At 45.7% G+C, this 16241-nt stretch overlaps 1 protein-coding gene across 1 annotated transcript; it reads left to right on the top strand.

Moving 5' to 3' along the window:
- The first annotated feature begins 1220 nt into the window (after positions 1–1220).
- Positions 1221–16241, top strand: LOC137908948 (myocyte-specific enhancer factor 2C-like). The gene is made up of 11 exons (XM_068753378.1): positions 1221–1331; positions 3056–3159; positions 8662–8815; positions 9881–10084; positions 14573–14716; positions 14792–14969; positions 15040–15084; positions 15174–15337; positions 15464–15593; positions 15667–15790; positions 15896–16241. Exons 3-11 carry the CDS (start codon positions 8762–8764, stop codon positions 16239–16241), a joined length of 1389 nt encoding a protein of 462 aa, XP_068609479.1. The 5' UTR covers positions 1221–1331; positions 3056–3159; positions 8662–8761.

Genomic DNA, 16241 nt, shown 5'->3' with positions numbered 1-16241 from the left:
CCATCACCACCTCCTGCTCTGCGGCTTTCTAATTCATACCCGACGATGAGACCAGAGTCAAGCTTCTAGTTGTAATTTATTTAGATGAAACGTATATTATTTCATATAATGCGAATCTTCTGATGCAGCCCAGTTGTCTGTGTGTAAACTGGTTCATCGCTGCAGCTGTTTAGAGTCTCTGAACGAACCCTGGTCTCATTTTGAGAGACCGATCACACACCGGGAGTCTGCGGCTATCACCGCGGGGCTAGCTGTTAGCTATTATAGATGGCTTGATGAGGGATGGATGTGACAAATGTGCACAAGGACCAAATATCAATCAATCAATCAATGGTGGCAGCTGAAGAAGTAGTGACAGATTTGCATGAAACGCTCATCAGAGCTGGACGTCAGGAACGAGAACCCTCGCGTTGGATCAGCTGTAGTTCTAGTTCTGGATGGATCCGGCTTCGAGGTTGTCGGTTCTCATGTTTAAAGACTCGACACGCAGAGGGTGGAAGTAAACAGGTTTATGGAGACTTGTTAGTCTGGAAATACTAGAACTGTTTAATTATGTTTTCACCGACTTGTCTCAGGTTTCTGCGCTTCATTTACTTTAGCCCCCCCCCCAAATGGGGGGTTGCTGTTTTGGGCCGTTTCTGGGCCGTTATGCGATGGATTCATAGGTCATTGAAGTCCTTTCCTTCCTCTGACAGGAGTGGACAGCTGAGAGTAATCCTCTGCCAAGCAGATGCTCTGTGTGCTGATATGTAGGACATACTGGTTTGATCTCTCTCTCTGTGTCTCTCTGTCTCTCTCTCTCTCCCTCTATGTAATGTGTAGAGCCGCCGGTCTTTGGGCCAGTAATCCTGGGCTCTTGCACCGAGGCCCCCCAGAGGCCCTGAGTGTCAGCAACACATTTTTCTCCACCACACACACTCTCAGGCAGCATCATTGACACCTCCGAGCTAAATATATACCCCGAGTGACAGCAGCAGGTGACCGGGCTCCTCCACCCACCGGCAGCTCGGACCCAGGAGGTCACGGGGTGTCGATGGGGCGAAGGGGGCGGCGCTTGAGGGTCAGGGTCCCATGAGGGTATAGGCTACCTCAGCTCAGAGCGGACTGGTCTCAGATCCAAACGCAGTCCCGTTCTGGGTCCCCCCCCTCTTCTCTAAGCCAGCTGGTCTGGCTTGAAATCTCGTCTACCACTTTCGCCTTTTTTTTTTTTTTTTTTCTATCATTTCTTGTTTGAAACAAGTGATTGATTGATTTATTGATCGATCAAACCCACAGCTGGAGCTGCTGGGGAACCTTCCAGGTGAAGACACAACAACAACAAAAAAGCACAGGTGAGTGTGAGCTTTAGCACGGAGGCTAGGTGACGGGAACATTTGTTAGAGGACAATAAGAAAAACATGTTTACTGGATCGCAATAGAGGATAGAGGTTGAAGATGGAAACTGGATTTAACTTGCATGATTTCTTCTTCACCTGGCAGCAGCAGATAAAAGCTGTAAACACAGATGGGATCATATAACGCTGATACAGCTGCTTTTCATCCGCTCTGGACAGAAACATTCAGCTGCTTGGTTGATAAGATAGCTCAGTTTATATGAGCCAGTTTATTAGAAAATAAATCTGAAACAATGAGCTGAAAGTGGCTAAAAGAGCTTCAGACTTTTGACCCATTAAGGATAATAAATAATAAGTAGGCTTGAAAGTCACTATTAAGCCACTTGGTGGCACCGGTTATCAGCTGTGTTCTAATGTGTTAGCAAGAAGTAGCTTTTTTATGATTCTAGCAGATGGGGAGCAGCATTAGCATGAATAAGAGAGGAATAACTGGCTTGTTAGATACTAGCTAATGTCTGTGTCAGGCTGTTGTTAGCTAGCTAAGATTACTTGTATCAAGACAATGATCTGAAAGACACTAAATTATCCTGTAGAGCTGCAGACCTGGGATCCAAGTCAGATATAAAACTTTGATGTTTGTAAATTGATTTGTCTGCATGGTTTACTTGGTGTTGTTGTTGTCGTACAGAAGATGCTGCGCCACTCGTCAACTGAATTTACAATATTTTGTGAAGTTGAACTTTTGCAGTGAGACATTTTCAATTTAATAATTTGTGTCCTGGCTGTTGCTTGTTGAATATTGTTTAAATATTTTTTTTAAAGTAAAGCATTTCACTGTCAAATTCAGAATGTAGAACCTTTAGTTTTGTGCTTCATTACAACCAAATGTTGCATTAATTCAGTTGGTCTTATTAGATTTGTATGAAACAGCTGAAGAGTGGTATGGTACCGGTTCCTGAAGTTAACCCTCTCCGGGTTCAAAATGGAGTTTCTGTTTTTATTTTATTTTATTTTATTGCTGGACAGGAAGCAGGAAGAACGTTTTACATTTTGGAGTGGATCCGATGAAAGAGCGAATTCAGAAACATCCTTTGCGCAACGAGAAGAAGAAAAAAATATCAAAAGAAATTTAGTTTATTATTGTTGAAGTAAAAAAAAAGACATAAAATGATTGCTATTCAGTAAAGCATAAACCTTCTATGAGGCCTATTTAAATTTCATTAAAACGCTAATCCGAATTAAAAAAAAATATTCATTTCAGCATATATGCAGATATAAACTACACATAAATATATTCCTGTTGTATAAACTTCACTTGTTTTGTGTAAATGTAGACATGAAGTTTTCATGAACAGTAAACACGGAATATAATTATTTAGGAATATAATAAAGTACCTCTAATTTATACAATCCTTGAGTAAATATACTTAAAGGTAATAGTTATAATTGTGGGTTTCAGTCATCACGGTTGAAACAGAGATGCACCTTCACCAGTCTCCACGAGGAGGCGGTGTCGAACCCGACCAGATAACCTCTAACAGTTTAAACCTGTTGGATACTTTAAAATATTAAACAGAACTTTATTTATTTATTATCCCGTTAACTGTATTTTATTATTCATATTAAAATACAACTAGTGTTTCTTCTTCTTCTTCTGTGCGTGTTCGTGCGTGTACGTATGCGTGCGTATGTGTGTGTGTGTGCCGCCTCTTGACGTCCAGGTGCTTGCTGACGAGTCTTGGGAAGCGCGCGCTTCAGGAGAATCACCGCAGGACGGAGACACGCAGCAGAAAGTCACGGGAGACATGCGGAGCTGAGCGGAGAGGTGAGCCTCTGTGTGCGTGTGCGTGTGCGTGTGCGTGTGCGTGTGTGGTGCGGGACGTGCGGGGTTGATAAACAACAGGAAACAAACACCGGATCAGTCCCTCCAGCTCGGCTGCGTTGACCGTCAGATTGTAGTCTCGATCCCGGAGCGGCGCGGACCCCCCCCGACCGGTCCACTTCCACTCAGGACGTGTTTTCTTTTTTATTAAGTGTGTTTTTCTGCAGCAGCTCTCGGTAAGAAAACGGAGAGAAGTGATGTTAGTGGAGAAAGTTTGTCATGGATGGAAACTCATCCAACCCGTTGTTGCTCCTGGGGGGACTTTTAAATTTGTGTTTAGGATTCAATTTAATCGCCCCCTCCTATATTTAATAACCCAGTGGCGGTCCTATGGCTCTGGGGGGGGGGGGGCACATTCATGTATTCATGCCTCCTACTTTTATCCCTCCTTGTGGCTGCATCCTCTAGGGGGCAGTAAAGAGACAAATGTCAATAACAATGGAAATGGCGACCGTGAAGGAGGCTACTTTAATTAAAAGTTTGCTCGGTGCTGTCCGGTCGATAAATACGTCGACTGATCGGGATTTCTTCTCCGACGTGTCTGTATACGTTTCTCATGTTGTGTTTTGAATTATGGCTCAACTGCCTCTGGTGGTTTCTGCTGGTACTGCTTCACTTGGGGCTTTGGGGTTCACGTTTGTTAATGTTTCAGAGGGGCTGCCACCTCAAACTAAATGTATATAAATTAATTTTTACAATCTATGATTGCTTTTCTTCAAAGATTATAGAAATACTAATCCATCATTTTAGGACATTTTAAGAATTGTTCAAATCTCTTCTGAAAATGTTGACATATGAACTTGAAACTGTATTTTGAAATTTTAGATTTTGACTGAAATTGTTAGTATGTTAAATTGTTATTTAACTGAAAGTTTTCAAGCATTCAAATGATAAACGATTATTAGAGCAGCCAAACAAATTTTTATTATTTATCTGCAGAAAGAGACCCGATTACGGAGGTAAAAACTGCAGCAAAGGTTTCTCAAATAGTCTAAAATCTTAGCCCCGTTGGTCAGAAATGGATGAATCACACTCAAAAAAAAGCTCCTGAGCTGGAAAATGTGATTGTACTGCGGCTGGTGAGTCCTTCAGACGTTAGCTTAGAGAGAAACGCTGTGTCGTTTAAAGACTTAGCAGATGTCAGTGTGATATCATTCACGTATGCCGAGCATGTGGTGTGTTGTCTGAGCCGCAGCGTGACTCACTGGCTGCTTATAGGGGGTATCCCTCACCAGAACCGCAGCCATGAGATCCAGTTACCGCCACATCTGAGACCTTAAAAGGGACTTGAACCAGTAATTAGCTTGGATTTGTTTTATTTTATGCTGATTGACCCGGCACACTGTTGCTGCTTCGCATACATCCGTACGTGACCGGGACACGTTCCGATGAGCTCATCATTTCAAATATTCGCGCTAACTGTGAAATGTAAAGTGTTTTTAATTAGGATTATTTCGTTGCCTGCCATTGAAAAGCAAAAGTATCTTCAAATTGAAACTGGGACGACACAAAGATCAACCACAATGTAACAGGAACGGAAGATAATTCCTGTTTAGAAAAGGCTGTTAAACAAGTAGAACATCGCATGACACGTTAGCAGCCCTGCGTTTTGTGTCACGCCTCTTATGATTGATGAAACCAGCGCACATCTGTTAAGTTCAACCTGAAAAGTAAGTTTTCTTTCTGGTTTAAAGGCAATGCATTACAATAAGTGGGTGCTAACATGAGCTGTTTTAGCTTAGGGGAACCTGATTCTATTATAATTGATTAATATACACAGTTATTCGTTTGCAACTGATGGCAATAGATAATAATAAGCAGTAGGGGGGGCATCGACAAGGTAACAAAGTGAAACGACATATTTAACGACCCATTAGCTGTTAGCGATGGTCTTTTCACGACTGTCCCTCCCCCTTCCTGCCTGTCAGCCCCATGCAGGAGAGCCTTACACCCCCCCCCCCCCCCCCTCACCCCTGAAACCAAGACACGCAGAGTGTCCTGCCAAGGATTACAAGGGCATCGCCACATGTCGCCCTTTAGCTGTTGCTCTTCGCTGTGTACATTTTGCAGCACAAGCTCAGAATCCTCTGAGGATTCATCCCGGTGGCAAATAATTGACGAGGGATCAGCTGGGGACTGGGTGATACGACCGATTTCCATCTCTGCAGAATAGTCTCTCTCTCTCTCTCTCTCTCGCTCTCTCTCTCTGTGTTTGAGAACGAGAAACCAGTCTTATTGTTGTTTGGGGTAAAAAGTTCATTCTTTTATTTTTGGAGTCCTTCCGAGTCTATAAATAGCAGGTTTGTGAGCGTGGGCGTGAGAAGGGTGGAGATTTACTGTCATCCTGTAAAAGATCAAACTCTGCATTGAATCAGAGGACTCACACACACTCACACACACACACACACACACACACGCTGGTTCGGGTGGTTTTATGCATCTTCTCACGTCTCAGTTTGGCCTCAAACTCCCGTTTAATGGCAGCATGCTGAGTTTGCTCGTCTGTGAGCGTTCTAAATTTAAACCGTTGATCCTGGACTGTTTTCACAGCAGCGTGACTCAGACACTTCAGTATTTATGCGACACTCCGCCGTGTTGCTGCTGATGATACCGATGATAATTCACCGCTCTGCTTCATCAAAGCGTGTCTTCTGTTGTGGCAAAACACATCGATTAAGACCGATCATATGATCAGATGAGATCATCGTCGCCTCTCGCGTCGACGCGGGTTATTGTGTTATTTTCTGGGTTCATTGAACAGTTGTTTTAGTCAATAAAAATTGTCACATCATCATCTTCCCAGATCCCGAAGAGACATTTTGGTCTTAGTAATAACTTTGAGATTAATCAAGCAGCAGATCTTTACATCTGGAAATCTGTAAAGAAAAAAAAAAACCATGCCGTTTTAATCTGAATAATTTGATCAGATCTAAAAATGTGCCCTTCCAGGGGAGAAAACGTCTCATAGGACTCTGTGGGCTCCAAACACCTGCTGATGGGTGGAGAAAATGTGATGAATCACCTCCTAGTGGAGAAAATGTGATGCGTTTCCATAATGGCCGCCCTAAGTACGTACGTAGATCACGACTGTAATTGTTTGCCCCTGCCCCTCATAAACCCGGAGTCTGCCTCAGTCATGATTTTAATAGCTTTTAAAACAATGGAGCGCCGAGGCGTCGAGAAAGAAGACACAAATTGCTCTTGGGGAAGGTGACTCCCGGCGGCGCGGCGCTTCCTCGTTCTCGTCCTCTTCGGAATGCAGGAGTTTCTGGTTATGGGTGCGTTTTGAAAGAGGGAGTGAGCGCTCTCATAGTTCAGAGCAGGCGTGGCCCCTGTTCGTCTTTTATTGCGACAGTTTATGTGGCGTCCACAAAACATTCCTCCTCCTTCAGATATGCAGCGGAAGTAGAACTCGGATGCTGGTGCTGGGTGGAAGCCGGAGGGGTTAGCAGGTAGCCGCTGCTAACGTGCTAGGGTTGAGCAAGTAACAAAGAAGAACCCGATTGAACTCAGGAGTGGATCTGGAAAAAGAGGCGATCCAGGAAGCTTTGGAATCTGGGATAGGGTTTAGTTGACTTAAATGAGGAACTCGGCTAGTCTTACATTCGCTTTCAGCTTCAGGAGATCAGCGCTGTTAGATGGACCACAGCAGAACTGCATCGTCTTCTTATGTCTCACAAATCCTCCATTTTAATTTCCCGTTTCATCCCGTCAGTCCGAGGGGGCCCCGCCTTCCTCTGCCAAGGGACACCTGTTGTGTTTGCGTGTTTGTCTCAGTGAGTGTGTGTGTTCATCCAATTGAACTGGACGACCTCTTGAGCTCCGCTTCTGCAGCAACAGGCGGGGTCACATGGCGCCGTCTCAGTCCAACAGTCCAACACACATGTCTGTGTTCTGGAATCGCGTCCTGTGTTTCGTGGCCAGAGGCTCGAGAGATAAAAAAAAAAAAAGATCAGTTTGTGGTCAAACAATCATCTTTATTCATACGATTCAAAGAAATATTCAACTTATTTTTGTATTTCTGGGCTACAAAAATGTTTTGCGCATGACTCAGATGAAGATGATATCAGCGTGATTAAACTGTAACTGTCACTAAATCAACAAGAACTATCAGCGATCGCCCAGTAGCCCGTCCTTCTGAAGGTTTCCTCTCGGGACAGCTGCAGCTCAGAGCCTCGGTTTTAGCTGCTAAAGCCAACGGCTCGAGGTCTGGAGACTGAAACCGTCTCGAGCTGTTTTTCAACTTTAAAGGTGTAAGAAGCCTGGATCGCTGGCTCCGACCCGGGCTCAAGATCCCTCAGCCGTCAGAACACGTTCCATGTCTGGTTTTACGCTTTAAGCTGACACCATCAGACCAGACACTTCCTGCAACGCTGCTTCTGAATCACTTTATTGTGAGGAGTTTGCATGTTCTCTCCGTGGGTTCTGTCCGGGGGTTCTCTCCGGGTTCTCCGGCTTTCTCCCACCACTGAAAACCTTGCAAGTTAGTTGAATTGGTTACACTAAATTGTCTGTAGGTGTGAGTGTGTGCGTGTGAATGATTGTCTGTGCGTGGCCCTGCGATAAACTGGCGGCTTGTCCAGGGTGTAGCCCGTAAACAGGCTCCAGCACAACCCACGACCCGGTAACGGAGAAAGCGGTCAAGGAAATGGATGGATGGATGAAAACATAATACAATAACATGCCAACACTTTTCATTAAAACAAGACTAAAACACTTTTCTTTGACTATAATGAGATGTTGAGACTTTGACTCTAAAATGTGACTAAATATAAAAAAGAAAAAGGGGAGTCTAGATGAACGATGCATCCATGACATGGATGTAAACTGCGTTGTCGATCCAGGAAGTTGCTGTAGTTCTATAATTTACGGTCTTGACGTGTATAAAAAGTGAATTGTAAATAAAGTTGTATAATTATTCCGCCGTTTTACCGAAGTGTTTGACTTTGGCTCGTCCCTTCTCGCCCCGGGGTCGTTTTTGTGTGTTTGTTTTTTTCCAAACCACTGGATGTTTTTTTTTAATTGTTATGTAAATCGAACAAAGAACTGAACTTTGTTATTTGCAATCGGACGGTGCGGTTCTGTCACTTCCTCCTGAGGGTACAGCAACCCCCCTCCGAGGACGCTGGGTGTGTCCGGGGGATTCATCTGCGGTGAATGGACGGGCGTGCAGACAGACAAGTGCTGCCTGTCAGTGCGTGCCTGGCAGTATAACGCCCCATTAGTGCATGACATGATACGCACACGCAATCCACTGTTGGTGATTAAATGTGGTGTTTGTACATGTTCCTGTTTTCTTTTGTCTTTTTTTTTTTTATTACTCTGCTGTTGACTTTTCAAGAACCCTAAAAACCAGCTTGTCCTCTTCTTGCCCTGCTTGTTCGGCCTTGTTTTCAGATAATGGCTTTAATCCTGATGATGTTTTCCGCTCTTGTCTTTTGGTAGGAAGCAGTGGTTTAGGATATATAAAAAAAAAAGTCAAACTCAGGATCCGACAGCCAATCCAAGGAGACGACGTTTGTGACGACGAAGAAAAGTAATCAAGATGGGGAGAAAAAAGATTCAGATAGCTCGGATTATGGATGAACGCAACAGACATGTAAGTACACGAGACGTCTTTCACTTGATCACATGATTAAAATCACTAGAACATTTACTTTCATATTTATTAGCACTTTAAATAGAAAGCCAAATTCAGCAAGCAGCTAATTTTACACAGCCTGCTTTTTTTCAACTAGCTAATTAATATTGCCTCTAAGCCTGCCTTGGTGGCAGCAGCGCCAAATCAGAATGAAGGAGCAAGCCGATTGGCTGTTTGGTGATGACCCCACAACGATTTACGGAGAAGCTAGTAGCACGTAAAATGTTTTTTTTTTTTTTTATCCACAGATTTGGAGAATTTCAAGAATCAGAAATTTGAAAACTGAGGTTTTGATCTAAAATATAAAATTATGAATAATAAAAAGCAAGGAGAGACGTAAAAACGTTGCAAGCTGTGTGATTGAATGTGAGTCTAAGGAAGCCTGGTAGCGCCATGAGAAAGATAGCTAAGAACGCGCACACACACACACACAGAGTCTTGTCAGGGCAGCGGTTCTACTCTTCCTGTTATGACAGGAAATGCAGGCACACATGCTTCCTGACCCTCGTAGCAGGACTGACCTTATCACAGTCCTCTCTACTACGTTTCTGAAGAAGCATCAGTTTGTTTCAGCTGTTGCAGAAATTTTAAGAACCTTACAGTCCATTTTCTGCATTTCGTCCACTTTCAGGCAGCCATTGATTTCAAGTCTTTTCAGTTGGAATCAATGGGCAGGCTCTTAAGGCTTGCACGAGTTGTGAGATCCATCAGCGCGAGCATTAGTTCTGCATTTAGTCCCATTATTTATGTATGGAAGTTTCGTCTGAGTGCAGATTGATTTCAGCGCTCAGCGCCGCATCACCTCAGAATGCGCTGAAATGAAGGGAGACAAATGGAAAGGTTGGAAAAATGCAGTTCTGAGAGTCTAAAGGCCTCAAACCCATCTAGTATCCATCCATCTGTCCATCCATCCATCATCCATCCATCATCCATCCGTCCATGCCTGACACTCAAAGATCCTCCAGATCGTTTCCTTATAGTTGTTTCCTTACCGTTGTTTCCTTACCGTCCTCGTCCCCCCAGGTGACGTTCACCAAGCGCAAGTTCGGCCTGATGAAGAAGGCGTACGAGCTGAGCGTGCTGTGCGACTGCGAGATCGCCCTCATCATCTTCAACAGCACCAACAAGCTGTTTCAGTACGCCAGCACCGACATGGACAAAGTTCTGCTCAAATACACCGAATACAACGAGCCCCACGAGAGCAGGACCAACTCCGACATCGTGGATGTAAGTCGCCATCGGTCCCCACGCGCACGCCGACATCACAGCGGAACCAATCCCGTCAATGAAATCGGCATTTAGTTAAGCTAAACTTCTTACTCACAGAACATTTGCCGTCTTCTTTTCGTCTGTGCCTGGAGACTAGGCCAGATGACTAATTGATTATTATTTACCTCCATTAAATGTTTCCCTCCATGTTTGTTTATTGGTTTGTTTGCCGGCAGGATTGCACAAACACCACTTGACAGATTTAATAATGGCCTTGAGACGAAGGCTGAGTCCGTCGGCCAGGAAAGAAACCATTAAACTTTGATGTTGTTGAGAACAAAGAGGCGGGACCTGGAGGAGTTTACGCGTTATTTAGACTCACGGCTTCATTTGTAGACCGTGTTTTGTGGGACAGAGCTGCTCCGGATCGATACTGGACCTATTAAACCAAACTGTCCTGAGTTATGCAGATGCGTTAGGACAACACACACACAAAGGTTCGTATTTTGGATTTGCAGGGAGACATTTTTTGGAGCCCTCAGGCAGTCATGTTGAGTATAAAGGTGTTGTTGTCACATGTCTGTAGCGTGTGGGCGGTTGTACCTGAGCTTTTCCCTCCACACGCCCAACCACATGGCCTCTCGGCCCGCCCGTCACTACCAGGTTTACGCTCTGTAATCCTCTGTAATCTACCACAATCCAGTTCAGATCATTACCCTAATCTGTCCAACCAGCCTCTTCGTTTCCGTCCCGCTGCTTTTTTCCGGTCTTTAGCCTCGACTTGTCACAAACCGGTCAGACATGTAGAGTTTACCTTTTTCCGGTTAGCAAGAATATTTATTTATTTCCACCAGTCAGAGCTGGAGGAAGTGATGACATCACTCATGTTGTCTTTTCTGTTTGACACCTTGAAAAGCAGATGATTGATCTTGCTGAAATTTTGTGTTTGATCCGAACACGCAGCAGATGTGATCACGTTTTTACAACAACAAATGTTGTATTTTGTTCCTCTTTAAAGCGACAAATCACACGTGGTTTCCTTCAGCCTGGTGTTGTGAACATATCCTGTCTCTGGAAGCTTCACTTTCCCAGTTCAGCAGCTGATAGAAGCTTTTTACCGCTTTCTTTGCCCTGCTGGTAGAGCATCCACTTGTTCGTTAGCGTAGCACATTAGCTCTGGTTTATTAGCTAACTGGTTCCACAACTTTTCTCATCAAGGACCCTGAAACGGATCATTTAAAAAAAAAAAAGACATTGAAGGAAAATGAAATACGTCTGCCTATTTATTAGTAAAGATTAATAATTCTATGTTTTATTGTATTTCAAACACCACAATTGGCTAAATTGCAGCAAACATTTTCTTTCGGTACGTTAAAGAGAAGCTGCATTGCTCCCGCATGTGATTCCTGCATTAGCTAATAACGCTCGTTAGTCGGCCCATCTCATCGTGCTTAACCTCGCCGCTCTCTGATTGGACGATGAGAGGGATAGACATCTTTGAAAGGCTGTTTAGCCTCAACGACACATGGCGCAACAAAACAGCGCCAAGGTGACGGTCGCTGTCCCACGTTGGCGAACAGAATGTTCAAGGGATACGTCGACATTTCAGGAAATGTTGGGAACGTTGATCATGGGAACCGGTTGTTGACGTAATTAGGTCAGGAACCTTAAAAGTTGTGAGTTTGATGTCTGATCATTCTGGACTGAGTTCTGTTCAGTCGTGAAAAGACTCCACCAATGAAATGTCTGCCAGACAGGAATGTAGTAGAAGAGAGGCTCCTTTGTTGTGGCAGGTTGGCATGTTGCCTCTGGTGTGTGTGTGTGTGTGTGTGTGTGTTTGTTTAGCCTGGGAACCTCGCTGATATTTATAAATCTGCCCTCCTTACTCTTACTCCACTTTTTTTTTTTTGCTCCGGCCTGTTCTGTTCGTGTTTCGCTCTCCTCTCACATTAGAAACAGATGAACTTTTCCGTGCACACGCTCAAACACACACACTGACGCTCAACAGAGTAAGTCCAGTTCCTTTGTGTTGGCCGAGATCCCTCCCTGCTAAATGGCTGGAAACCGGTAGTGGTCTAAAAATAGGCCGGTACGCGGCTAAGAATAGCCATGACGGAGCCGGGAGTGTGTGGAACAGCCACCGGAGGAAGAGGGGCTGAGTAACGACCGCAGCCTCCACCGCTGCTACTTCTTCTTGTCATGTACTTGCATTTAATATTTGTCTCCCAGGAAGTTTCTTATCCTATGATGTTCTTAGCATGGACTATTTCTTTTTGCCATACATCTATTAGACTTTACTGCCATAAATAAGAAGTATAGGAGACTATTCAGTGTGAAGATTATCCAATTTCTTATCAGGTTTGCGTCACGCTCTTTGTACTTTTAAAGGTACTTTGGTGTCAGTACTAGATTCCCCGTTAAATTGAACCGCCAAATGTTCCAGAGAGACAAAGTCAGTCCTTTGAGTTTGACGACACGTTCAATCACTGGCTGTAAAATCTGAATCCAATCTGTCCAGGATGACGCGTGACTAAAAGACTTAAGACGGGATGAAAGACTCCTGTAGCAGCTACAGCTATTGTTGTCACCTGTGCGACCTGTGCTTTAGCTAATAGCATCTCTGCGGAAGGAGCTGCAGCTAGCGTTAGCATAGAAGCTGCCAGTTTGTCCAACCTGGTAACTCCCAAGGAGAACCTCAGCATCTTCATCCCCACCACTTCTAGCTCCGCCTCCTGTCTTTTCCTCAGAGCCATACATGTACCATTTGATATCCAGTGTTAGCTGGATAAAAGGTATAGTACTTTTACTTTTACTTGTAGTTGTACATATCCTCTGAAGGTGGAAGAGACCACCCACGTAACTGAAACAAGAACTGATGGGGGGGGGGGGGGAAAGCAGTCAGGGTGAAGGTGTGGAAGGATCTATGAGGAAGAGGAGGAGGCGCTGGTATGATGTTATGGCGTCTCCCGTCCGTCCTCAGCTGTCTCTGCGGGAGGCTGGTCGGACCAGCTGCCACACACACATTCCTGACGCTCCTAACTTTACTGTATTTCAAAAGGAAGTATTCAACTTCATCCATCTGACAGCTGAACATTTAAAGGAATTTATTTAACGGCACTTTCAGTTTAAGACATTAAACCCCGAGCTTATCTCCAACCAACGAACTACATTGTTGGTTCCTAATCTAAAGATCCGGACCCAGCTTGATTCAAGAGAATGAAAAAAAGTTTGAAACTATCTGCACCTTCCCGACATCCATTTCTTTATTCATTCTTTCATAGTTATTTGAAAAATATTCAGATTGGAGGATCAGAGCGGAAATAACTTCTTCGTGGTCACCCATTAGTTAATTAATTCATTTCATGATGTCACATGTCCAAAAAACTGTAGCCGTCCTCCAATTAGCAGACGGACAGAGATGGCGCGGAGACGGTTTCCATGGAAATTGAATTATGTTTTCTGAGAATTTCTCTTCGAAGTTAATCACGGTAACGTTTACGATTTTTCCACGACGCTTTAAATTAAAGGATTTAATGTCTTATTTTGTGAGCTTTAACTTTAAATGGCTTTATTTAGTAATTATGTGAAATTTGATTTGCGTGACTTCCTGCTGGAAGATGATTGGACTGTTGGCAAGCCGACTGGGGGCCGTTTTTAATGGACGAGCCAGACTGACAGATTGTGAGGGAGGGAGAAACTCTTCCGAGCTGAGGAGCAAAAAATAGCCTTCTACGGCCATCCCTCCTGCAGCCAGGCCTCACCCTCGTCCTCTCCAGCCAAACAGGTGGCATGACTGGGATGACTGGGATAACTGCAGTGGGCCCACCACTGAGCCCAGTGTGTGTGTGTGTGTGTTGCAGCCAACCAGTGACAGACTGGACTAATGAGCTGTGAAGTGCTGAAGCCGGACCCCCCCCCAGAGCCAAACCACAGACAGAGCAAACTCCGAACTCAATACAGTACTTACTAAAGAGTAAAAAGTGCAACATGCCCTCTGACCTGAAGTAGAAACGTGCCGAAAAATGAAAGTAGAAGTACCTCAAAGTGTTACTGAAGGACGACGGCGACACGTTTTTCAAACCCGGAAACGCTTAAATGTTCATTTTATTCTTTTAAAGACGGAGTTCAAGTTTCTGAGATGTAGAAACGAGAGTTTCAGGTCCGTTTGTGATTTATTTGGCTCCTGGAAGGTCCTGTTGGATTTTCTGCTCTGACGTCGCCCTCTAGTGGCCGCGGGTCGTTTTGTCAGAGGTGGAAGAAGATATTCAGATTCTTTACTGAAGTAAAACTACTAATACTTGACTGTGAATGTCTCCACTACAAGTGAAAATCCTGCATTCAATGTAAAAAAGGAAATATGAACAGCAAGATGTACTGAAAGTATATGATGTAATATATTACTGCTGCACTAATGCTGTATTTCCACAGTTTTTTTCTATAGTTTTCTATACATATTTTTTAGATTTGCTTGTTTCCCTGATGTGTTTACGTGTTTGTTTTCTACAGACGCTGCGTAAGAAAGGTTTAAACGGCTGCGACAGCCCCGACATCGAGGCCGACGACTCCGCCGGCCAGAGTCCAGAATCAGAAGAAAAATACAGAAAAATCAACGACGACATCGACCTGATGATCAGCAGGCAGAGAATCTGTGTAAGTTGACGCCGTCTCTCCACCTCAGCCGCTTCTGCCCGTCCACCGGCTCACGGCTCCCGATTCGTCCTGCAGGGTCTGCCCCCGTCCAACTACGACATGGGCGTGTCCATCCCGGCCAGTAACACCAGTGGACTGCTGTACTCCCAGTCTGGAATGGCATGCGGCCTCGGTAACCACAACCTGATGCCCATGTCGCACCTGCAGCGGAACAGCGTGTCGCCACAGCGGCCCCCCAGCGCTGGGAACGCAGGTGTGTGTCTGGTTCGTGCACGTGGACGGTGTGGTCGCGTGACCTTCTGACAGTGTGTTCACGTCTGCAGGGATGATGGCGTCCGAGCTGCCCAGCGCTGTGGTGTCCACTGTGGGTAAGATCCGGTCCAACCCGTCTTCTTCTCTCGCCTGTTTTCAAACGTCATCGTCTGTCAAATTCCACACCGCCTGCCTTTGCTTCCAGGAAACGGCAGCTATGGTAACCATTGCCCCTCCCCCGGGCTGCTGGCTCCAGGAGGCGTGGCCAAGAACATGGAGAAGAGTCCTCCTCCAGTGAGCGCGGGCCGAAAGCCTGACCTCCGCACGCTGATGCCGCCCTCCAACAAGTGCGGCACCATGCCGACGATCGTGAGTTCACCATCGGAGACTCGTTCTAGTGCCTCCTTTAGCGGAGTACTTTAACGGAGTACTTTAAGTGGAGTACTTCTGTATGTACTTTGACTTTAAAGTCAGATATTCTTCTTCTCTTTGCAGAACCAGAGGATAAATCACTCTCAGAGCGCTCAGACTCTGTCGACCCCCGCCGTATCCCTCGCCGCTCAGATCCTACCTGGACAGGTGATGGGCGGGTATCCGTCCTCGCTCTCCTCCGCTTACGGCTCAGGTGATTACGGCACAAATAGGGCGGAGCCCCCCGTGTTGGAGCTGATTAGTGAAGTGTGCGTTTCCCCCCTCAGAGTTCTCCCTGGGCAGCGACCTCTCCTCGCTCTCTGGCTTTGGAGGTTCTGGTCTGGGATCAGTCACCAACTGGCAGCAGCAGCAGATCCAGAATGTGCAGCCCTCCGCCCTCGGACACATGGGGTGAGCGTCCACTCACGTCTGTCCCGTCCCGCCTCCCGCCCTGCTTTGGATCAAACGGTGGTAAAAGCCGGTGTTCGGGTAATAAGTCCTTTCTGTTTTCATCAGGAACTTGTGCCAGAGCTCCACAATGAACCTCTCCTCCTCCCATCACCTCCACATCAAGTCCGAGCCAGCCTCCCCTCCCAGAGACCGGAGCGTTGGCATGATGTGCACGGGGCTCGGAGGAGGCGCGACCACGGCCATATACTCCGCTGCGGGCCGGGGTCCCGGCGAGGCGGGGCGCTCTCCCGGCGACAGCGCGTCCAGCTGCGGAAGCTCGTACGAAGGCAGCGAGGAACGTGAAGATCACCACGGAAACGACAGCTATCTGCTCCGACCTCTGTCCAGTCAGGAGGAGCACCACAGCCCGTCGGTAAAACGGATGAGGCTATCAGAGGGGTGGGCGACATGA

This window comes from Brachionichthys hirsutus, chromosome 19 (assembly GCF_040956055.1).
Source record: "Brachionichthys hirsutus isolate HB-005 chromosome 19, CSIRO-AGI_Bhir_v1, whole genome shotgun sequence".
NCBI classification, from domain to species: domain Eukaryota; kingdom Metazoa; phylum Chordata; class Actinopteri; order Lophiiformes; family Brachionichthyidae; genus Brachionichthys; species Brachionichthys hirsutus.
This window is presented reverse-complemented; position numbering and strand designations above follow the sequence as displayed.

What these genes read in the sequence shown, in the direction of transcription:
- LOC137908948 (XM_068753378.1), top strand. Translation starts at nt 8,762, where the DNA reads ATGGGGAGAAAAAAGATTCAGATAGCTCGGATTATGGATGAACGCAAC. An exon ending in TGGATGAACGCAACAGACAT is followed by an intron (nt 8,816 to 9,880) that starts GTAAGTACACGA and finishes TCGTCCCCCCAG; the next exon opens with GTGACGTTCACCAAGCGCAA. An exon ending in CCCCAGCGCTGGGAACGCAG is followed by an intron (nt 14,970 to 15,039) that starts GTGTGTGTCTGG and finishes TCACGTCTGCAG; the next exon opens with GGATGATGGCGTCCGAGCTG.